At 36.5% G+C, this 25,034-nt stretch overlaps 2 protein-coding genes across 12 annotated transcripts in view; one reads left to right on the forward strand and one right to left on the reverse strand.

The window, feature by feature from the left end:
- Positions 1-1,738: 1,738 nt before the first annotated feature.
- Positions 1,739-14,987, forward strand: SPC25 (SPC25 component of NDC80 kinetochore complex). Of its 6 annotated transcripts, none has more exons than XM_060152708.1 (7): positions 1,739-1,869; positions 2,913-3,065; positions 3,159-3,224; positions 7,948-8,094; positions 9,361-9,465; positions 12,695-12,793; positions 14,542-14,987. In XM_060152708.1, the coding sequence occupies exons 2-7, from the start codon at positions 2,927-2,929 to the stop codon at positions 14,664-14,666; spliced, it is 681 nt and encodes a 226-aa protein (XP_060008691.1). In that variant the 5' UTR covers positions 1,739-1,869; positions 2,913-2,926; the 3' UTR covers positions 14,667-14,987. The 6 variants fall into 6 exon arrangements, with proteins under 6 accessions (XP_060008691.1, XP_060008690.1, XP_060008692.1 ...); XM_060152707.1 differs by having other exon boundaries at positions 1,757-1,817; XM_060152709.1 differs by having other exon boundaries at positions 1,767-1,866.
- A 582-nt stretch (positions 14,988-15,569) lies between these two features.
- The window catches only part of NOSTRIN (nitric oxide synthase trafficking), a 70,321-nt gene continuing 60,856 nt past the window's right edge, over positions 15,570-25,034 (reverse strand). For 5 of the 6 annotated variants that reach the window (XM_060152704.1, XM_060152703.1, XM_060152702.1 and 2 more), the window contains one exon: positions 22,120-22,334. In XM_060152704.1, coding sequence (XP_060008687.1) covers positions 22,198-22,334 — 137 coding nt within the window. In that variant the 3' untranslated portion in view covers positions 22,120-22,197. Of the gene's footprint in view, positions 15,751-22,119; positions 22,335-25,034 lie in introns of those variants that run through there. The other variant, XM_060152701.1, reaches the window with a different exon arrangement.

A 25,034-nucleotide genomic window follows, 5' to 3' on the forward strand; every position in this document is an offset into this window, starting at 1 on the left:
TTGCTAACTTAGATTTTGTTCTATTTAAAGTCTTATTTATATGTGTTTTAATATGACAACCTATTGTATAGGAAGTAGGTAGTGTATAAATCATAAAAACAAGAAGGCATTTTGAGTACTTACCTTATAAGGACCTAGTCCAAGGTATTTGCATTTACTTTCTCTTTTAGTCTTCACATTGGGTATAGGAGGAAGATACTACTCTTACTGTTATTATTATTATTACCCTCACTTTACAGATAAGGAAACTGAGGTTCAAGAGACCAAGTAACTTACCCACCGTCACACTTATCAAATGATGGAGCCTGGATGTCAAACCCAGGCAGTCTTACTAGAGAGTTGAAGCTGTTACCCACTGTGTAATTAATTGAAGAAGTAAATTGACTACAGGACATTAGCACTTGGTTAATATGTACAACAATATCCTCTGAAACTGAACAGATTAAAATTATGACTCATGATGCTTCTGCATCTCCACAACACCCCTCCCCCAACACACCAAACCTACTGGAAGGCAATTTCAATTCTGCCAGCAGTATCACCATTGTCTCAAACCTTAAATTACCTCTGACTTACGTCTCTCCTTGCACTTTTATATACAATACAGCCAATCAGAGACAGCAGGTAGCAAGAATCTTAGTTATTAAAATTTTTTTAATTTATTATTTTTAATTTTTTTTTATAGTATTGAACAATACTATATTAGTTTCAGGTATACAACGTAATGATTCAATATTTTTATAGAGTATATTCCATTTAAAGGTATTTATAGGACTTCCCTGGTGGCTCAGTGGTTAAGAATCCACCTGCCAATACAGGGGACACGGGTTCTAGCTCTGGTCCGGGAAGATCCCACATGCCGCGGAGCAACTAAGCCCATGTGCCACAACTACTGAAGCCCACGTGCCTAGAGCCCTGCTCTGCAACAAGAGAAGCCACCTCAATGAGAAGCCCGCGCACCGCAACGAAGAGTAGCCCCCTCTCACTGCAACTGGAGAAAGCCCACGTGCAGCAACGAACACCCAACGCAGCCAAAAATAAATAAATAAAACAAATTTATTTTAAAAAGGTATTATAAAATATTGGCTATATTCCCTGTGCTGTACAACACATCCTTGTTGCTTATTTATTTTATACATAGTAGTGTGTACCTCTTAATCCCCTACCCCTATCTTGCCCCTCTCCTGGCTATTAAAAGTTTTGTGTCATTGAATTTCTACTGGGTTAGGGACTACCAGTACTAGGTACTGCCTTTTAATGTCTTTGCTTTAATTTACAGGATCAAAAACAGAGAATGAAGAAATTTTGGAATTTGTTATTATTAGAAGCCAGTAAACAGTAATATTTCAGCCACTTCCCAATGGAGAGTTATTAAATCATGAGACAGATTATGCAATGGTAGTTTTAGTAGTTTTATTTAAGCTACGGGTAGTATCAAAGAAGAGGCTATATACTTGGCAACAGAATACAATTAAAGTCCAATATTTGTATTTGTTACATAAACTTTTATTTGAAATGGATGAATGGTCCGTCAGGCCAGTCCTCCAGGAACTATTGATACTTTTCCCAAGGAGAGCGGAGAGTCCAGCCGCTCTCAGAAAGAACTACCTATCCCAGAATGCCCTTTTCTCCATCTTTCCCGCGAGAATCCCGGAGGGCTAGCTCAACCAATCCCTTCATGAAGAGCCTATACTATCAGCCAATCAGAAAGCGAAAGGTGCCCAAAGGCGGGAGGCGGAAGGCGCCATAGGTTTGAAATAGGAAAGTTGGCGCGCCTGCGGCATCCGGTTCTGGAGACCCGCTGTTGGCTGGTATCGGTTCGTGTCTTTGTGGGGCAGGTGGTCGGGCTCAGGCCTGCCGGAGAAGGTGGTAATTGAGCTGGGCTCCGAAACCCGCCTGTCGCGATTGGGGAAAGTGGTTCTGGAGGCGGAATGCGTGTTTTCGGGGGCGGAGTCTGAAATGCACGTCTTGTTGCTGTTTGGGCGTCTGGGCCTTGCAGGGTGGGGGCAGCGACGAGGCAGAGGGGTTTGGGGTTTCGCCAAGACATGTCTGTGACCTTCCTGGAAAGATTTGACGTCACTGGGAAGGTTTTAGCGTTACAGAGAACTGGTGGGTCCTGGAGTCTTACAGGACATCCTTTTACAGAGGAGGACACTGAGGCCCAGAGAGTCGAGGTCAAGTACTAGTCCTGGACTAAGCCCACTAAACTCCCCTCCAGTCTCCGTTTTACTGGTATCTTTCCCGGTCTGGGGGTGGGGGAGGGAGAGGGAGTGTAGATGTGTGGGATCTTATTCTATGATAGGGGCCCTGTCATTTGGGACCTGACAATCCAGGGTGGAATCAGAAAGGTCAGAGTTGGAAGGGACCTTAGAAGTCACCAATTTTACTTGTGAAAAAAGGAGGCAGAGTCATTTCCCCAAGGTCAGAGAGTGTGTAAGTGTTATGTGCGGTCACACTACTAACGAATTCCTGGGAGGTAGAGTGTCCTGATTTCCTGCTGCACCTTGACCGTAGTTAAGTCTAGGAGGCTTGATCTGCCCTGGAATATCTAGAGTTAAAAGTAAGTTGTTACGAGAGTAGGGGATTAACAGATGCACATTATCCTATATAAAATAAACAACAAAGGTTTACTGTATAGCACAGGGAATTATATTCAATATGTTGTAATAAACTATAATGGAATAGAATTGAAAAACTATAGATATATACATATATATAACTGAATCTCTTTGCTGTATACCTGAAACTATACAATACTGTAAATCAACTGTACTTCAGTAGGAAAAAAAAAAAAGTAAGTTGCTAACCATTTTCTAGCAAAGATCAAACTGCCAAAATATACTTGATTGGAATATGTGGCTGATATGGTTTCAATAACTTAAAAAATATAATGTGTCCTGTTTGTTTTCTAGCATTGTCTTACAAAATGGTAGAGGACGAACTGGCACTATTCGATAAAAGCATAAATGAATTTTGGAATAAATTCAGAAGCACTGTCAGTGACACCTCCTGTCAGATGGTGGGCCTAAGAGATACCTACAAGGATTCCATTAAAGCATTTGCAGGTACATAAGTTTAACTTGTAACATGCTGTTTTTGTTTGTTTTTTAGTGTAATTTCAGCTGAATTGAAACTTCACCTCCCAATTTCTCTTTCAGAAAAGCTGTCTGTGAAATTAAAGGAAGAAGAACGAATGATTGAGATGTTTCTGGAATATCAAAATCGTATGTGACAATCTGTAGAAATGGATCACAGAGGGTTTTTTTTCTAAATTAAACATCTTCATGAAATCCCTCATACAAGTAAAACAATGTATTTATAGATATACAGTATATACACATATGAAAATAATGAACATATGTGTACCCATAATGCAGCTTAATAAATGGAACATCCCATGTTATACCTTCCTCTTCTCTCACCTTTTAGAACTAATCTGTCAATATTTTAATTTAGTATTGAGTTTTTGAATGTTATATAAATGGCATCATTTTGTATGTATTCTGTCCCTTTGTTCACTCAGCATTATGCTTGTGAGATTCATTTATACTGATGTGTAAATGCCTGAATTTTTTTAAAATGAGTTTCACAGACTAGGGTTTGAAAATCTGGAGTTCCCTCAGCTCTTTGGGTGTAGGGTTAATACTCTGACAGTTTTTCTTTCCATATTTTTACTGCTGTTCTTGCCTTCTCTTTACTGCGCCTCTGCAGATTGTCCAGAGTGGATCGACAGCTTTTACTGAGTTCTCACACACAGACCACAGACATATAGCCACAGTCCGAGATCCACTGGAGATACTAAATTTAGCTGCACCATGTTTTGAACACTATTAAATCAGAGTGCCTTTATGTGGGACACATGTGCTTAATATGCCACAGTCCCTGATTGTTTCTTCTGCTTTGCTTTGAGCACTTAGTTTACTCATTATCTGGACCCTGAAGGCATTTGATCTTGGAAACCTGGTAGGCTGTTATGGTAGACTTCTACCTGTGTTTATTTTCTAAGCTGCCCTGAAGCTTCCATGTCCTTTTACTGCTTCTCATTCCCTCTGTAACCAGTAGCAGGAAGGAAAACCGTGTGTGTGTGTGTTTGTAAGAGTGATATTGAGTTTAGGTCCTTTAAGCACTCTTGGTTTGTAGAATCCCTAGGGATTAGAAAATTAACTTTGAAACTATAAATTTTCAAAAACTACAATTCATCTCAAAGTGTGCTCTGAATGATTATCTGTAGTGTGAAGATGTGTTCTAAATAGTTTAAAATCTAAAAGCATTATCAATTATTTTTCTTTAAAAAAATCAGTTTATACTTGAACAGAAATATAATTTACATAAGTTTGATTAATTCGTTGAACATTTAACTGCTATTTGCCAAGCACCAAGGAGGCCACAATTCGTAAGATGTAATCTATACACTGCTCACAATTTAGTGGAAGACATAGGTAGGAAAACTACCATTAAAATACATTGTAATAGTTGCTATAATGATGGGATGGGAATTTAGTGACATAGAATCTGGAGAGCTTGAATTTTCCAGTGAGGATTACAAAATATTTAACAGCTAACCCTTACGTTATACACCACATGCCAGGCCCTATACTGAGCTCTTTACATATAGTGATTCACTGAATCCTCACAACAACCCTCGGAGGTATATTTATTGTTTTTAATCCTACCTTATGGATGAGGAAATAGGCACAGAGAGGTTAAGTAAGTTGCTCAAGGTCAGACAGCTGGTAATCAACAGAAACATGATTTGAATGTGCACAGTCTGTCACACTGCCCCGGAGAAGGTCACATAGAAGAGGGATGGGGAAGTCCATCAGACTCAGTGCCCCTATTCTAGAGGAGGGAAGAGCATATGGAATGTGGTGGAAACATGAGAGCTTGTTGAGTTGTGGGATGGCTAGAGTACAGTGTGAATGGGGAGTGGCAGAGAAGTGGCTGGTCAGATGATGAAGTACATTATGTGTTGGGCAACATTTTGTAGATAGAGGGTCTAGGATTGCAGCTGAAACGTCTGTGCTCTTTCCAGTGTACCATCTCACCTTTCCACGTACAAGGGAAAATGTAAGGGCGGGTTCCCATGGTGAGTAGTGAAAGTTTGAAATATTGGCCCTGGTGAATAAAAGAGCTGACTATAAACATATAAAATAATAGTCATGCAATACTGAGCGCCCTTACATTTGTATTGGCACAAATCCACACAATTGTTCCAATGTTAGAATAAAAACACTCATATATATGGTATTTATGTACCACTTAATAGTTTAAAACTTTTCATATTATCATTGGATACCCTAACCCTGTAGTGAAAGTAAATGGGCAGCCATTATTATTCTCATTTTACAAATGAGGAAAAGAGGCCCCGAAGTTGTGATTTGATCAAGGTCCTTGGGTAACAACTGAGAAGCCAGATGGGAACTGAGAACTTTTTTTTTTTTTTAATTTTATTTATTTATTTATTTTTTTACATCTTTATTGGGTTATAATTGCTTTACAATGGTGTGTTAGTTTCTGCTTTATAACAAAGTGAATCAGTCATACATAAACATATGTTCCCATATGTCTTCCCTGTTGCGTCTCCCTCCCTCCCACCCTCCCCATCCCACCCCTCCAGGCTGTCACAAAGCACCCACTAACAAACGCAGTAAGGTAGATAGCTAGTGGGAAGCAGCCGCATGGCACAGGGATATTGGAACTGAGAACTTTTGACTTTAAAACTGTATCTCTTTTGCAGTACAGTTCTACTTAATTATCCTTAAAAAGTAGCATTTTTCTTTCTGGTAATTCTGATAAGATGTTTATTTTTAAATTACACCTGATATAATGTGATCATGTCCAAATTCTTGGAAAATACAGAAAAATAAAAAAATATCTGTAATGTTGAGAACCACACTTAACAGAAGACTTTGTAGTTTTTATTTTTCATATGCTATCTAGGTTTTTTTAAGATAATTGTGTTCAAAAAAAAAGATAATTGTGTTCATGGTATCTATATAACTTTGTATCATTTTTTTTTCTTTTATCTACTATGGCAGGATTTTCCCACATTACTGAATTCTTTGAAAATATATTACACCTTATTGATATACTGTGTTTAATAATTTACTTATTAGTCATACACAATGTTTTCAGTTTTTCAACATTATAAATAACACTGAAAATAATTTTTTGTATATGAATACTTGCACACATCTTCTTTTCTTAGAGGAACTTTGTAAAAATGAAATTACTGGATCAAAGGACATGAATATCCTTAAGACTTTTATTTTGCAATGTCAAAAATATTTTCAAAAAAGAAAAAAATTTCCACATGGACTCTAGTATTTTCATTCTTCTCAACACTAGCTATTATTTTTGTGAACATTGTTATAATAAATGAAAATTAGTGTGTTATTGCTTTATTTGCATTTCTATGATTACTGAGGTTAAATCATCTTTTGTATTTGATAACCATCTGCATTCTGTGTTTCCTCTGTTCATTCCTTTGCTGGTCTTTTTCTTAGGAATTTATATTTGTGTCTTCTTTAGATTAAGAATAATTACCTTTGTTGGGAGAGGATAGTTTAATGGTCAAAAGCATGACCTTTGGGCTTCCCTGGTGGCGCAGTGGTTGGGGGTCTGCCTGCCGATGCAGGGGACACGGGTTCGTGCCCTGGTCCGGGAGGATCCCACATGCTGTGGAGCGGCTGGGCCCGTGAGCCGTGGCCACTGAGCCTGCGCGTCCGGAGCCTGTGCTCCGCAACGGGAGAGGCCGCAACAGTTAGAGGCCCACATACGGGGGGGGGGGGGGGGGGGGGAAGCATGACCTTTGAAGTTAAGACCTGAGTTCGAATGCAGGTCTTACTGTTGACTGCATTCTAGCAAGTAAAGCTGTGAGCAAGTTATTGAACTGCTGAGTCTTTTCCTTCTTTTTTTTTAATCGAAGTTATAGTTGGTTTACTATGTGTTAGTTTAGGGTGTACAGCAAAGCGATTCAGTTATATATATGTATGTATCTATTCTTTTTCGGATTCTTTTCCCTCATAGGTTATTACAGAATATTGAATAGAGTTCCCTGTGCTATACAGTAGGTCCTTGTTGGTTATCTATTTTATATATAGTATTTTTTTCTTTTAAAAAAGAGTAAGATGTACATGGTAATTGTATTACTGTGAAAGTTAAGTAAATTTATATAAATGTAAGAACACAGTATCTAGCATATAGTAGAGTTTTTATGCTTATTTGAATCAAATATGAGTTTATTTGCTTGCCTGCCTTTCTCTTTGATTTCTTTTTGCCTTTGAGTAAAACAGTCTTTCCCCATATAGTTAATTTTATATTCACAGATACTGCCTTTTAGGTTTCATAAGATTTCATTTTACATTTAAATATTTAATAAGTTTGTTTGGGGAACAATCTACTTCTTGACTTACGATATTTATCATATTAATTTGCTAAGTATACCAACATTTGTTTTCGAATTTTTTTTTGTTTTAACTGAGCTGTAGGTCTCTTCTTCCTCCCTACGTCCCTTTCTTCCTCTCTCATTTCTTCTTTGTGGTATATTCCAGAATTATTTATATGACATTAAAATTAGCTATTTCTTCAAAGCATCTGCAAAGCCATCTTCTAGAGTTTGGTTGCCTTTGGTGGTAGGTTTTATTCATGTATTTATTTGGAGGGGAGAGCTGCAAAGGTCATGATCTTTTGATTTTGTATTTCGTGGTTTAATTTAGTATTCTCATTTTAATAAGCATTTTTGTCTCTTCATTTTTGCTTTCAAAGACAAACAGGAAAGACTAGATATGGATTTTTGTTGTTCCTTTACAATTTTTACAATCATCGGGAAACGCTTATCAATTAAAACATTCTTTATTAATTTTATGAAAGTCAGTATTTTGCTCTTAGATACATGTTGACAAGCAAAGCATATAGATTCTAGCTAATACTTTGTGCTTCTTACAGAGATCTGCAGGCAGAATAAGCTCATTCAAGAAAAGAAAGAGAATTTGTTGAAGTTGATTGCTGAAGTAAAAGACAAAAAGCAGGAATTGGACGCACTGACCGCAAATATCCAGGATCTTAAGGAAGAATATGCTAGGAAGAGGGAAAGTAAGTTTCCAGTTGTACATGTATTTAAAACAACCTAAATTTCAAAGTGGTGATGGTTGACAGTGTGGACATCTTGCCTTCTCCCCAGCTCACCGCCACAGGTGGCTAACATACGTCACGGTCACAGCCAGCCACTCACCTCTCTGCAAGGTGTCTGTGAAGTTTGCTAAGTGTGTTTCATTTTCCTTCTTTTGCTTAAAGATCCTTTTGATTTCTGATAGAACCAGAGAATAATGAAATTGATATGGGAGTTTAATTAAGCAAAGTGGGAGACAGTTTCACTAAATAAGATTTGCCTGGGAGAAACCATAGTGAAATTTATGCAACAAATTTATTGATCATACATTCTCTGTCAGGAACTATTAAGCATGCTCTTCACACTGCAAAGCCTCTTTGTCTAAGACGTTCACATTTTTTTTTGTGTGTGCGGTACGCGGGCCTCTCACTGTTGTGGCCTCTCCCGTTGCGGAGCACAGGCTCCGGACGCGCAGGCTCAGCGGCCATGGCTCACGGGCCCAGCCCCTCCGCGGCATGTGGGATCTGCCCAGACCGGGGCACGAACCCACATCCCCTGCATCGGCAGGCGGACTCTCAACCACTGCGCCACCAGGGAAGCCCCGTTCACATTTTTTTAAAAAGGGTGCTTCTTTTGGATAGGAGCCTTATTTGCCCACAAATGAAATAATCAATTCTAAAATCTCTTGAAAATAGCAAAGTTTGTTTTGTGACTGCTTTTCCTTATAGAGTTTGTGTACCAGTCAACATTATTTTTCTCATCTGCTAAGTATTACTTAGGGAATATTGCACTAAATTAAAAAAAAATTCTAAACTAGCGTGAAATAAGGCTGACTTCTTGTGAGAAGTAGTTATGTTTAAAGAATAGAATATTTTTCCAGTGAAGCAATTGATATATCTTTGGCTAACCAGGAAAAGCAAAGTAGTGTACAAGAAGTCTTTCTATTTCTGTGCTAGTCATGCAAGCCCTTGGCCTATTTATTCATGCTACTTCATAATAAAATAGAATAAAACTTATTCCTCATACTACCTGTATGTATTTTCTCATGCATTTTTTCCTTCCAGCTTGAATGAGCAGAAGCCCCTTTTTGCAAATTGGTAGAGATAGAAACTGTAACAAATGTAAATATAAGCTGATTCATTTGCCTGGCATCATTTTTATAGTTGTTTTTAAGTTTGTTTTAATTAAATAACATTAATTGAATGTTATTTAAAATATTCAGTACTCCGTGTCTGTGTTTTTAATCATAGCTATTTCCACTGCTAACAAAGCTAATGAAGAGAGGTTGAAAAGGCTACAGAAATCTGCAGACCTGTATACAGATCGACTTGGACTAGAAATTCGAAAAATTTATGGTAAGTATATTAATGTAAGTAAAACATAGGATATTAGAAAAGTCTGTCTTAAGTAGAAAAGAATTTTAAAAATATTTTCAAGTAAAATAATGGCCACATTATTAACTTTTTAGATAGTAGGAAAAAATTACAAAATTTTTATCACCCTAATGTAATTACTGATCCTTGGTTGTTTATCATCCAGTATTTTAATAAATGTATTTTAGGCATGTTGCCAACTTGCAAATAATTTTTGTTCCTTGTTCTTACTAGCATTGTATGATTAGTATTTCTCTAATTGCTATAGCCTTCATAATGGTGATTTTAAAATGGTGGTGTAATAATTCATTCCATAAGTGTAGCATAACTTATTCAATCTTATATCTATTGTTTAACCCATATTACTCTAAGTTAACATTTGGATTTTACATTTTTCAGTTTTAGAAGTACTATAGTGAACATAGGTAGACTTCTCCATTTTTTTGACACAATTTCCATGGAATTTCCAGAAATGAATTACTGAGTTAAAGCATATGAATATTTTTGTGGCCATTATGTAAATATGTGACAATTTACAGAAATATTTATTGTGTTGGGAGTTCCCAAGATTACATTCAGTTTTGGCGATTCACTGGAAAGTGTACAGGACTCAGCAGGGCTCAGATTTCTTGCGGTGAAAGGATACAAAACAAAATCAGCCCAAAGAAAAAAGGCACATGGGGCAAAATCTAGAGAAAACGAGCTTTTCAGACACAAGTTTTTAAGAGTCCTAACCCAGTGGAGTCACACAGGACGTACGTAATCCCTTCAGCATCGAATTGTGACAGTACGTGTGAAGTGTTGTCTACCGGGGAAGCTCATTAGAGACTCTGGAAGCTTGTGCCTGGTTTTCCGTGGACTTCACCCCAGGTATCTTTTCCTGTTGCTGATTTTGCTGTATCGTTTCACTGTAATCATAGCACTGAGTATAACCATATGATGGGTCCTGTGAGTCCTCCTAGTGAATTTTCAAACCTGTGGTGGCCTTGGGGATCTCTGACACACAGGCAAGGACCAGCCTTGCAAGCAGGCCTTTTCTGGGGATAGCAGTCTCAGGCCTGCTATGTTAACTTTTCTGTGCAATCTGTCTACAATGTAAAGAGTACCCATTGCATTGTATTTGTGCCAGAATTGTAGTTTTTTTAAAGTTTTTTGGTTTTATTTTGTTTTTTAGCAGTTGACTAGATATAATAGAAACTATTTTTTTAAATGCATTTCTTTAATTATTAATGAAAATGTGACCATTTTTTCCCATTGTTTACTAATTACACTTCCTTCTGAGATTGATTGGGCCCTTTATTCATATTATCTATTTGCCTTGGTTTTTGTTTTTCTTCCTATCTGTCAGAATGAGTTTTTAATACAAAATATTAACCTTTGCTTAGAGCAGAACATAAGGTCCAGCTCTGAACTTTTGATCCATTGGTCTCTAAGTTTATATTCACTGTTATCCTGAGGTGCTTTTTTGTGTTTTGTTTCAAAACCAGTTTTAAAGCTTTAAAATTATTTTTATATTTAAAGTAGAAGTTTCTCATAGTCCTCAAAGTCAGGAAATAATGTTTTAAAGAAGAGACAACACAAATTAAACTCTTCATTTTGCCTAACTGAATATCTTACGAAATCTTTTCTTTGGCATGCATACCTCCCATTACTGTTAACAGTTTAAAAAATCTGGTATACTGACATAATTACTTCATTTTGAATTTAAATGCAAGACAAATTTTTTTCAGTGTTTCTGAAGATTTCTTTTTATAATTAAAAGCATTTTTTATGCTGTAGAGTAAAACTGAAATGCATGTGAATTTCTACTTTGTGGCTGCCATTTTGAATTTCTACTGAGTATTTACTCCTTAGTAAGCATTTGGAGGTCTTTTGAAAACTAGGCTTTAAGCCCAGATAACTGTGTAGAAAAAGTCAAGTTAAATTTATTGTCAAATTATTAAATGACAATAAAAACTTATTGCGGTTAAATATATATAACAGAATTTGCCACTTTAACTCTATTTTATTGTAAAATTCAGTGGCATTAATTACATTCACAGTGTTGTGCAATCATTACCACCATCTGTTTCCAGAATTTTTCATCATCACAAACAGAAACTCTGTACCCATTAAATAATTCCCATTCCTCTCTCCCCTCAGCCCCTAATAACGTCTAATTTACTTTCTGTCTCTACAAATTTGCCTATTCTAGGTATTTCATATAAGTGGAATCATATAATATTTGTCCTTCTGTGTCTGGCTTATTTCACTAAGCATAATGTTTTCAAGGTTCATCTATGTTGTAGCAAGTATCAAAACATCATTCCTTTTTATGGGTGAATAATATCGTGTATATATACGCTATGTTTTGCTTATGTGTTCATCTGTTGGTGGACACCAGATTACTCTCATCTTTTGGCTGCTGTGAGTAATGCTGCTGTGAACATTGCATGCAGTTATCTGTTTTGAGTCTCTATTTTCAGTTCTTTTGAGTATATACCGCAGAATGGAATTGCTGGGTCATGTAATTCTTTGTTTAAATTTTTTGAGGAACTGCCAAAGTATTTTCTACAGCACCTGCACCATTTTACATTCCCACCAGCAATGTACAAGGGCTCCAATTTCTCCACATCTTTGCCCACATTGTTATTTATTTATTTTATTATAGTCATCCTAGTAGGTGTGAAATGGTATCTCATTGTAGTTTTGGTTTATATTTTCTCAGTGATTAGTGGTAAGGAGTATCTTTTCATGTGCTTATTGGCCATTTGTATATATTCTATGGAGAAATACCTATTCAAGTCCCTTTGTCCATTTTTGAATTGGGTTTTTCTTTTTGTTGTTCAGTTGTAGGAGTTTTTTTCATATATCTTGTATGTTAAACCCATATCAGATCTATGATTTGCAGATATTTTCTCCCATTCCATGGGTTGTATTTTCACTCTCTTGATAGTGTCCTTTTAAGGGCGAAGTTTTTAATTTTTTAATTTTGATGAAGTCCAATTTATCTATTTTTGTTGTTGTTGCTTGTGCTTTCGGTCATATTGAAACTACAGTGCATTTCAAAGCTAATTTGTAACTTGTACGTTTGGAGACATTGGTTAAGTGAATATATGTACTTAGCAATGTAGATATTGATCAGAGATGGAGGTAAGAAAGCTCATCTCCATTGAGAGCTTTGGCACAATAAAATAATTCTCATACTAAATAATTTAATCCCTTTTTTCAGGTGATAAGTTGCAGTTTATATTCACTAATATTGACCCTAAGCATCCTGAGAGCCCCTTTATGTTTTCCCTGAGCCTAAATGAAGCGAGGGACTATGAAGGTATGTACTCCTGTCTCTTAACTGGTACTTAAGATTGGCATCCCAGAATGTTATTTGACTTAGAATATAAAGTAATGTGAAGGCAAGTAATATTCCCACAAGCTGTTGCTTTTTTTCCAGTCTTGCTTCTTGGGATATTGTCTTCTAAAGGCAATGAGTATAGTTTTTTTATAGATATTATCCAGGAGCCTTAGTAAGTAACTTTTCTTCAGGATGACACAGTGCCACTATGGCTAAAAGACTTAAAAGACCAAAGATCACTGCATTTCATACGCAAGTATGAATTATCCTCTTAGAGAATTTAAAACAAAGCTAAAGCTATAAAGGTTATGACTGCCTAAATGTGGATATTGTAAGTTATCTAAGTAGGTGGTTTTAAAATTGAATGTAAAGTCAGAATGTGATCATTTAACACCCCCGCTCCCCCCAAGTTATCCTATCCTGAAAATCCCGAACGTTGATAATTTAGCTTAGTTACTGATTCTCCAGCAGGCCAGAAGGGCTTTGATGCATGGGAAATATGTATGTTTGGCAGTAGTGTGAACAAGAAGAGAATGGAAATTATCTCTTTTTATTATTCTAAGGCCCCCTTTAAAGTAGTCCTTAACTTATTGGAATTCAGAAAAATGGGTCTTAGCTCTTTATACCTATGTTCTCATCCTAAAGTGTTTATAGCAGACAGACGCTCAGGTAAACTGCTGAGTTGGCTCCCTGATGTGCTCTAGTGACTCAATTCCTATTCTAATGAAATTTATATTTTAGGAATTTAGTTCAGGTACAAGTGTTTGACTTTTTACTCTATAGGTAAATATCTTCTAATCTGATAATGGGTGCTAAATTTTAAAAAGCAAACCCCCAAACCTCCTACCTAGCATCTCAGTTTTCACCAACTTGGATAGCCTCTATTGCTAGGTAGTGTCACAGTATTTGATAATGTATTAAAATAGAATCTACAGTATCAATTTTGAACCAAGCACTCTTTGCTATTCTTTCTCTGCTTTGGTCATGGGCATTGTTTCCTAAGCAGTCTATACCAAAGAGCTGGAAATCTGATATGGTTGAACTTCTTCTCCTTGGACAAAGGACAAGATTGACGGTAGAGAAAGTTGGATCATTCCTTTCCTTTGACCACCTTTACTAGAGACTTGCTCCCAGTGTGTACCAGCTGGTGCAACTGCATTCGAGGGTCATATTGTTCTTTGTCTTTTGAGTCTCATTTCATTACTAGGCCATGTAAATAACACTTTGGGAATAGCAACCACATTTTCTAATGACCCCCATTTCACTTGTAAAACTTCAGATATTTCTTTCCACAGCTGTAAGTTATTAAGGGTTGCCATTGAAAGTTGTTCTTTTTTTAATCCAGTGACCAGAAATTAGAATTGAGGCCAAATTTTGCAGAGAAAACTGACAACAGTTCAAAAAAAAATTGTTAAAATATTTTAAACAGTTAAATGGGAAATGGCATGCTGTTCTGTATCTCTAAGCTCTTCAATCCCTTGATTACCTTCTGTTTAAATTTAAAGCAAGATTATAGTGCTTAACATTTGAATATTTAGAGATTAAACAAAGGAAAGGTCTAAAAGACAGGATACTAAAATCAAGTAAGTGTATCTATCATTCTATGCTGAAAGCATTTCAATAAAATGGAACTGAAATGACTTGAATCAGATGAGAACATCTAAGTTAGAAATATTTCTCTTCTATTAAAAAACTCATTCAAATTTCCTTTTTTTTTCCCCTTCTAGTGTCAGATAGTGCTCCTCATCTTGAGGGCCTAGCAGAATTTCAAGAAAATGTAAGGAAGTCCAACAATTTCTCGGCTTTTCTTGCCAATGTTCGGAAAGCTTTTACTGCTATTGTTTATAATTAATGTATAAATAGTATATAAAAACCGTTATCCTATTGTGTTTCTCTTTTTAAAAAAGGTCTCATTATTTGTTGTTTGTCTATAATCCGTTTGTATTTTTGTAACATTTCTGTGTGCTATTTCTGTAAATTATTTAAATTAAAATCTTAGGAAAGATTTATAAAGTCAAGCTTTTGGAGGTCATGGACCAGTAATAATAAAAAATGAGGGGGTGTGGGCCCAACCTAAGGTTTGCAATTTTTAAAATGTACTTCACAAAATAAATATTGTCCTAATATCATAAAGGAAAGAATATTTTTATCTTAAACCAAGTGGGATCTACAGTTAAAATAAAGGACAAATCTTTACATCAGAAGAAGATTGGCAGTATTCTAAAATGTCTTTTAGAAAAGAATCTAATTTTGAAAATCCAAATATAGAAAATTTATAACCAATTTTCATCTTATAATATTTATACTGGTTAGTTGTGGTCTGGATACAAATTTGCCATCTTTGGAGTCTATTCAATACGAACTAGAACTCGATCAACTTCTCCTAAGATTTCATTTTTGTCACCATTCTTTCTTTATAAATTTGGTTGTCTTTAGGTCTGCTGGCTTTAGTGGAAGGCACGTACTACACCTCTCAGGATATCTTGGGCACACCTAAAAGCCATGGAGCAGTGGCCTTCGTGCTTCCAGCTACTGCTGTCTTCTCCTTGCAGTCTGGGGGAAATGTTTAGACCAGTTGTCTAGTTAGAGTTGGAGGGAGTTTCAGAGCACTCTCCCTCAGTGGCCTCTCATGCCTAGGAAACCCAGGTCTGGAGGTAGATTAATCTCGAAAACTGAGCTAAGAGTAGGGATATTGTAGTTCTCTAAATGGAAATAGACACTACATGTTTAACAGAAAAAAATAGCAGATGACTACTATAGTGAGTACATATTTACTGCTTGAAATATATTCTCAAGGAACAAACAGAACTTAAGAAAATGTTTTCATTCATTGAAACTAGAGGAAAACCATGTCTCATACCACAAATTCTTGATACAATGTTTTGAACCATACAGCGAGAAGGCACGAGGCATTGATTCTGAAAGATCCTCTTCACCTGCAAGTTAGAGAAATGAAGACGGGGGATGAGAGACTAAATGGGTAGCTCCGCACTTAGGTCCATTTCTCCTCAAGGACCACCATTCTTCACTTCTTCTAACTGGGGTGTGGAGGTGGGACAAGACATCTGAATGAGACCACGTAGCAGGAAAGTCACAAAAGGATAGCATAGGAACCAGCTTTGCAGCTGGGATCCAAGGTCAGACGTATGAATAAAGTGCACTCTCATACCAAACAAAGGGCCTTAAGCCATAGACATTTATATCAGTTTGTTTTCTCACCTGGAAAGTTGATTCATTCTAAAAGTGGAATTGGGAATTGGTTAGGGTTGGCCACCTTAGAATAATAGTACTTTCTTAACTCTTCTTATGTGCCCAGCACTGTTCTAAGCCCTTTACAGATGTCACCTCATTTATATTCCCTCAACAACCTGTGAGGTAGGTACTATCCATAACCTAGTTCTACAGATAAGGAATCCAAGGCACAGAGAGTGTAAGTAACTTCAAGTCAGATAGCTGGGAAGTGTTAGAGTTGGGATTCAAACCCAGGTGGCAGTCTGGGTTCACCTAACCCATGAACTTCACCTAGACTCTACCTTATGCCTTTCTATGCTATATCGCAGAGAAAGTATGTGAAGACAGAGTTCTTAACAAAGATTCTATACAAATATGAATTTTTTTTGTTTTTTTTTACAAATTTGAATTTTTATAATATAATTTTGCTTTTTTGTTTCTATAGAAGTATAATGATTAAGAAAAAAAAAAAACGGGAATATGTTTTGTCTGGATCCTTAGTACCTGGCCTTCAGAACCCAAGTGACTCACTGAGAACCATCTCTAGGTATTCAGACTGCACTTATCAACCCAGGTCTTTATGGAAATGGTGGATGGAGGACTGTTGACTTATGCGTAAGTCTTTATCTGTTCAATCAAATATAAATGCCCTAATTTTTGAGGTTTGCTCTGTGCCAACCTAGGAATATTCTGGAGTCAACGTTATTAGTATATTAGCTTAAATTTTAAAGTTTGATACATTATGAAAATTGCGCTTTGAATACATGTGAAAGGTAAACCAAGCTATTCCATTAAATTTGCTCTATCCATTTTATTTAGGATGCTATGTTGTAAATAAGAAATAATACTTTTAAGCATTTACAGTCTTACTGGTACAGAAATAAAGCACAAGATACATAGGTAAGAGATTTTCTTAAATGGGAAACAAATGCACACAAGTAGTAAAACTGAACTGGAATCCAAATCGGGTGGACTAACCTATTCCACATTTTGTAATAAAATGGAACAACAAGCCCTCTAAAATTAAACTCAATCACTAATTAAGTTAAAAAAACAGAATCAGCACAAAATCTGCTAAAATGTACTGCTAGTGGATTTAAAGTTTTGATTTCCCAGGTAATGAGGATTAGAATGTGTTGCTTCTCTTCCACTTCAGAGGATTCTTGTACAGAGACAATTAGTTATATTTTAATTTGTGTACCATGACAGTGAAGTGCCTAGTATCACCCTAGCATAGTATCTAACACATAGTAGAAGTTTAGTAAGTATTTGTTAATGTCAAACACATTTCTAGACTCAATATAGGATTATTTAATGGGAAATTAAAATTACATCTTTGAAAAGGAGCTGACTTGTTCAGTAATACCTACAGGCATGTTGCTGAGATGTCCAGAAATTCTTAGAAGGTAAAGATATTTCTGCAGGCAATTCTTGACTAAATGACAAAGCTAATTGAGAATAAGACTCTTTCTGAATAAAGACAAGGGTTTCATCTAAGTAGAAAGAGAGTCCGTCAGTTAAGTAAGTAAACTGGAGAGTATATGAGCTGTTTAAATCAGCTCCTTTCTTGGTATTGTTAAACATACTGTAGTGTGAAGTGTGAACAATGTATGGTGAAATATGTGAAGAATGTTTGGAGTTTAGACACATGTTATCATTTTCCCTTAGCAACCAAGCAAGCTGGAGGTAGCTGCTGAAGCTAAGGTCCAACAAAGGGAAAAACTTCAGGGATGAAGTTATTTTACTCAGTTGGATAGATTTTTACAAAAATTCAGAAAGTGGCAATATTTGAGATCAAATAAATGTGATCGGTATAATGGTAAATCTTGAATACTCTTTTTTTTGTGAAAAATTCTGCTTTCTGGCCCCAACATTGGTAATGTAGAAAGATTTGAGGATTAAGATGTGGTCCAGTCTTTGCTCTACTATTAAAATTGATACATGTTAGGCAAGTCATTTACTCTTCTGAGCATCAATTTTCTATCAGGCCAGACTGCACTATGTGTAGTTTCCCAAACTTGCTGTTTTCTTTTTTGTTGACCAGGCCAAGAAAGTTTTCTTCTATTTTCAGTTAACTAAAAGTAATTATCATGAATGTTTGTTGGATTTTATCATGTTTTTCTGTATCTTTATAGATTTTCACCTTGTATCTGCTAATGAGGAGATTTATATTAATAGGCTTAAAAAAGAAGTTGAATTAAACTTGCCTTCCTAGAATAAATCCAACTTAGTCATGGTGTGCAATCCTTTTTGTTTTGTTTTTAATAACGTTGGATTCAGTTTGTGAAACTTTTGTTTTAAATTTTTACATCTATAGCCATGAATTAGATTGGCTTTTAATTTTCCTTTGTATAAACTTCATGGGATGTTGGAGTCACAGTTATCCTAGGTCCTAGACCCTTGAAAATAGTTGAGATGTGTTCCTTTTTTTCTGTTTCCTCAAAAAGTTTGAATAAGACTTCCTGTTTTTGAACTCACATATAAAACTATGTGGGCCTGTGTTTTCTTTGTAGGAAGATGTTTTTAGAATGCTCGTTAAATTTTTTTAATAGTTACTGAATTATTCAGTTATTCTATTTCTTCCTGAGTTTTGATAAGGCATACGTTTTTGAGAAGTTTATCTCTTTTGCTGACATTTTTTGCAAATTAGTTGGTATAAAGTTGTTGATAATATATAATTTTAGTTTTTGATATCTACTGCATCTGTAGTATGTCTACTTTTTTCTTAGAAGTAATATTTATTTATGCCTTTCTTAATTTTGCTAGAGGTTTGCTCAGTTGATTAATCCTTTCAAAGAACCAATGGATAGCTTTGTTCAACCCCTTATTTTGTTTTATATTTCATTAATTTCTGATCTTTTTCATTTCTTTTATTTGCTTTAGGTTGTTTCTGATGTTTTCATAAATTCATAATTAGGATGCTTAATTCATTAATTTTAGCCTTTCTCCTTTTCCTTATAGTACTTTTTTAAAGCTGCTTTCCTGAAACTACGGGTTTTAATACGTAGTAACTTTCTTATTTTTTATTTCTAACATTTAAAATTTTCCATTAAGATTTATTCTTTGTCCATGTGTTACTTAGAAGTGTGTGCACATGTGCATTTGTATGTGTGCAGGGACACATACATATGTGTTCTCCAAACACACAGGGTTTTTTCACTTAACCTTTTCTTAATGATTTCTAACTTACATTGTGGTCACACAGTTTCTAGAGTCTTACTTTGTGGCCTCGTATGTAATCAGTTTTTTACGTGTGTATTTTCCAGGGGTTACGTGCAGTACTTTCTTATCCGCCCACAGCATCCACCTCACCCTTCCCACTTGCCTGACTCCTGCTCAGTTTGGACTTTCCCTGACTTCCTTGATCCTAATTAATGCCCCTCCTAAATGTTCTCATAACCTTCTTGATATACTCCTATTATAGCATTTATCACAGTGTATTGTGTTTACTGGTCTGTTTCCCTTTCAGAAGAGAGACTAAGGGCTCTCTGAGGAAAAGGGCTCATTGTCTTTGTAGTATTGAAGTGACAGAGTGATAGTGCCCCAGCCACTCTGTATGGTAACTTCTGTTCGCCCTTCAAAATCCCACCTTCTTGTGATCCCCTGCCCCCAGGCCCATCTTCCCTGAGTTAGACATTTTTCCTACTAACATTGCCACAGGCAATGGGATGTGTTGTTATTTTGATTCTCCAAATTAGGCTGATTAGCCCCAAGGCCATCAAGACTTTGGGGGAGGGGAGACTTTTTCTTGGAAGCTGGAACAAGTTACATTATGCTCCAATTACTAATCAGTTAAAGCCTAAAGATACTGTACAATAAAATTTAACCCAAACTAAATATTGTATTACTTTTTGATGGATCCAAATGGATCATAATATTCATTGTGAATATTATTATGAGTAATTGAAAATGCAAAAAAAATTAATCTTTCTGGTTGACAGGATAATGGATAGTAAGCTTTTACTCTAACTGAAAGAAGAGTAATGCTTTTGATATTTTTAGTGAAAATCTGGCTCAGACCTCCCTCTACTGCCTATATTTCAGGTTGTTAATGTTGCTAAAAACTTCCTGACATATGAAAACTGCCTAGTGGAGTATAATTAAGAAAGCCCAATTAAAAGTTTAAAAGTATTCATATTAAAAATTATTTTAGTCTCTGTGGAAGACTTGGGCACATCATTATTCTTACCAATATGCACTTAATTTTCACCTAAATCTAAGGAGTACTATCCGTACCTGTCCTGCCAGAAAGTTCTTCCCCTTCTAAAAAGATATCCAAGTCTGTTATCCCCAACAATATTTGTATTTTTATTTGGTTTAAGACTATAGTATTTCTTTGAAGTTTAAAAATTACATATCACAGATGCAAAAAGGATTTGCAGCAACATTTTAAACCAGGAAAACCATTTATGTCTTTACGAAGTAAAACTGCTTTATGAAGAAAGAGAGGCCCCCCACTTCTTTGAAAATTACTTCCAAAGAGTTTCAGGGCCCAACCACCATTATCATCACTTTATACAAATGATCGAGTGTAGGCTACAGTCAATTGCTATACAATTTTTTATCCGTCAAGGCTTAATGGAAAGAAGTCAGATGAAGAGGAAACGTAAATTCAAAATCTCAGTTCATGGTCTAATGGCCTAATATTCAGCCTACTTTCTACGTGTGGAAAGTCTTCATTAATACACCATTAAGGATGACGTTAAAACTTCTGATCTGTTCTAGGCTGTAAGTTATGTCTCACATAACAAATTTTACTTGTGCTCCTTCGGGTCTGATATCTGTATCTATAAATATCTCTATGTGTTAGTTATATCCTGCTATAGGAGTGTAATGGTGCAGAGTATAAAAAAATATATGTACCTTGGTTTGAAAATTTCCTTTGTGAAAATATAAAATTTGACAGGATAAAAAAAATAAACAGAGGTAGGGGGCAGGAGAGTAATAGAATGGGTTTTAATTACTCCTTTAATGCCAGACTATTTGGCACAAAAGTAAATCTGCCCAGATGTATTATCATCAGTACCTTGACCTTCCATTCAATGGAGAGTGTGGTCTCCAGACTGACTTAGGTCATTTTCTGAAAGACGCTGCTGTACCACTTCTCTTCATTCTAAAATGTTCCCCTCGGGAAGAGGGGAATCTTCTCATTCTCAACCTTTTCCCGTTATAGGGCATTTGAGGAAGCAGCATAAATCTCTCTAAATTTTCCATTTTGACAAGTAAATGCTAGTTTCTAGAACTTTCCATCCAAACTAGAGACTCATTAGCACTTAAAGTGTCTTTCACTAGGAAGTTGCTTAGGGTATTCCTTTCATCGTGACCTGGAAGGGAAGTGCAGAATTCCTGGTTTCTGAATTGGCGTACGAAGTTTCCAACTGGGCAAGGAGGCATGAAATTTCTGGCACTGTCTCCTTCCTAACCTTTTCCTATCTGCCTTGCTCTTATCCTCTGATCCCCAGCCGTCTCTGGCTCACACTTGACCTCACTCTAAGAGCAGTTCTGGTTGTGGGTAGAGGGTACCTCAGAAGGTCATTGGCTCAGGATGGTACTCCATTCTACCCTGAAATCCTCTGCCTGGTACATGGCCCTCGTCTACCACCCTCTCTTCCGACCACGCCGCCTCTTTGCCTTGGCTCCTGGTCCTTTATTCTAACGTCCTTAACCTGGGTCTGTCTCACTGGTGCCTTGCCTGCCTGTCTCTGCTAAGCTCTTCTTCTTGGACTTGATCTGTGTTCTTCCCCATCTCCCTGACACTGCTTGACCTCTTGTGGGCCTACTGTGGCTATTTCCACCCAAGACCCCAGGAAAAAAGACATCTGTGTCCTAATCTCTGTTGTGCTACCAGAAGACTGACTTCAGGCTGAACTGCCCTGGACTCAGTTTTCTCTCTCTCTGTGAGCAGAGGCTGTATTAGGTTATCTCTAGGGTCTCTTAGAATTAGAAAATTCTAGGAGCCATCAGGCCTCTTTCCCACCTCCCTTTACTCTCAATCTTCTGACTCTGTTTCAAAGAACGAAGTGCAAAGCACTGTGACATGCAGGTCACGTCACCATCACCCAGTTAGAAAGACAGAAGATCACAGCATTTGTCTTTATTTGCACCACATTGTATAATTTACAGAGTGTAAGACGATGCCTTCAGAATCTTGCTTACGCTTGTGAAGATGTGTCCCCGGCATTTGAAGGGAGTTCCTCCACATAAGCAGCAGGAAAATGGCCTTTTTTTCCCTTTAAAGAACCAAACCACCATCCTTCATCTTTCTTCTTGTGTATAGTCACAATGTCACCTGTAAAAATGCACATACATATAGTTAAACAAGTGGGTTTCTGCACTTAAGCATGTGCCCGAGTCTGATCAGTAAGACGGTTTTTAAGGAGATCCTGCTTTCAAGGAGTTACTTGGTAGCATCATTCTTCTGCATGTGATTCAGATGAAGCAAAATTTATTGACCACCTCTGCACAAAGCAGGCAGAATGCAGAGAACATTAAAAAGAGTAAGGTAATGGACAGCAAGTTGTGCCATAAAATAGTTGGATTAAAAACAAAATCACTTTGGATCCTATGTCCTCGTGCTCCCTGGCTCACTTTGGATAGAGGTGATGGGTCATCCCCAAACTCTTTCTTGGTGTCTGTGCTTTAAGGGTTCCTCATGTTGGTGGCCAAAATAGTTTGGTGTGTTGACTACTAAGAGTATGTCTCAAGCTTCCAGACTTTTCTTTAGATCGAGGCAGCTTCTCTCCATTATATGAGCCAGCTTCAGAGTCCAAAGTTCCAACTCACAGCTTTGCATGACAATATAACTCCCTATTCAACAAAGTAGATAATTTGAATAAAATATCAATTTGAGGAAAATACTCCTTTAAAGCAATGATTCAAATAAACAGAATACCTAGGAAACCCATGGCTCTTCTCTAATTCTCTAGTAAAAAGAAAAAAAACACATTATTCCCTGTCTTGTAAGAGAGAGTCCTTTCTCTCTGGCTGCTTCCTGTACATCAAAGTGGAAATATCCACTTCCTTAAGGATCCAAGAGCTACTTGATCTTTAAGCATCATCATGAGGTCATTTTCAGTCTTTCTTTCTTTCATTCTTCTCCCCAGTAATTTTCTTTCTAAGGCAAAGGAGACCATTGATCCCCCTTCTATCTCTCCTTAGTCACATCACTATTTATTCTTGCAGGAGATCATTCTCAGGCTAAGGTCTCCATCTAATGAGTTCTCTCAGGTCAGTAGATTGACACAGCCTACTATCGGAATTCAAGTGAATAACTTAAAATTTTATCACCAGCTTCCCTAAGCCTCCAACGAACTCGTTCCATTTAAAGAACCCACAGGATATAATGTATAAGTAGGCTTTGCAACCAACAGAACTGAAGACAAGATGATCAATTTGTGTTAACTATGTAACTCAGACTCAGGACCCTGGGTTCTAGGTGGCATCTGGGAAGTGTGTTTTAATTCATATGGAAAGTGGGACTACTGCATTTCATTTACTCACTGGTGTAGGTAGCCTTAGGATGACATGATGAGTAATGAACTGACTTCTATAACACTGAAAACTTTTAAATTAAAGGCAACATTGATTTAAGATGCATGCAGGAGAGAGTCTACTTTCCTTTTTTCTTGTCTTTACTTATGTCTGAGCTACAAGGAAAAGTAACTGCCTGGAGAACTCTGACTGGCAAACTGAAAAGGAAGCACCTATGAACCAATAGCAAATACATGGTATCCCTGTTGTTTGGCTGCAAAATCCATCTCAACTTTCTGTTGGTTCTGGGCACCATGTCCTGGTCATGGATTATAAATTTTCTCCTATGACACAATTCTTTCTCACTAACCATTTCATTTCCAGATCCCTGCCTTAGCTTACCATCCAAATGTGGTTGATAATTGGACAGAGAAAGTTGAGGCTGGTGACTTTTTCTTGTTTAATAATCTTGGGGTCTACACCATCCATCATATAATAACCTTTCCACGTTAAACAAAAATCTGTGACACAAAGATTCCTTTAATTGGGCATAAAACCCTTTTTTGAGAGAGAAGTGTGAGAAATACTAAGCTGGGAGTCCTTTGACCGGGTTTAGAACTGGCACTTAGACTAAGCCATGAGAGGAAGTCACTTCACATTCTTGTATGAGTAACTTTCTGAAAAGGAAAAAGGTGGGGCTACCTCTCTGATAACTTTCCATTACTGACGTTCTACCCCAATGGAGCACTGTGATTAAGAGCTTGACTCTGAGTTTCTGAGTCCAAATCCTGTGCCACTACTGCTGGTGACTTTAGCCAAAGTACTTAACCCTTCTGTGCCTCAGTCGCCTCAGTCATAAAATGGGCATAAATAATACCAACCTCAAACGTTTTTTAGGAATATTAAATTGGACAATGTGTTTGGAGCAATGTCTGGCCCCTAGTAAACACCAAATATGTGTTAGCTATTTTTATCATGTGAGCTTTCTTTTTGATGTGCTTTATCTTTATCTTCTAAGAAGAGTGATTATAAACCTGAACTGCTTTGACCTGGTAATAACTTTTTTTTTCCATAGAAAACAATTTTATGGTTACCGAAAGGGAAGGGGGGTGGGATAAATTAGGAATTTGGGATTAACATATACACACTACTATATATAAAAGAGATAAACAACAAGGACCTACTGTATAGCACCTGGAATTGTATTCAGTATCTTGTAATAGCCTATAATGGAAAAGAATCTGAAAAAGAACATGTATGTGTGTGTATATATACAGATGTATACTTATATATGTGTGTATATATATCTATACATGTATACACACATAAATACATACATGTATATGTAACTGAACCACCATGCCATACACCTGAAAATAACACAACCTTGCAAATCAATTATACTTTGATAAAAAATTAATATATAAGAGATATTCATTTGGTTAAGAGTAATACATATCCTTGTTTTTAAGACAAACTGCAATTATTTATTTATTTATCTTTGTTCTTCAGCAAACAT

This window comes from Lagenorhynchus albirostris, chromosome 6 (genome assembly GCF_949774975.1).
Source record: "Lagenorhynchus albirostris chromosome 6, mLagAlb1.1, whole genome shotgun sequence".
In the NCBI taxonomy this organism is placed as follows: domain Eukaryota; kingdom Metazoa; phylum Chordata; class Mammalia; order Artiodactyla; family Delphinidae; genus Lagenorhynchus; species Lagenorhynchus albirostris.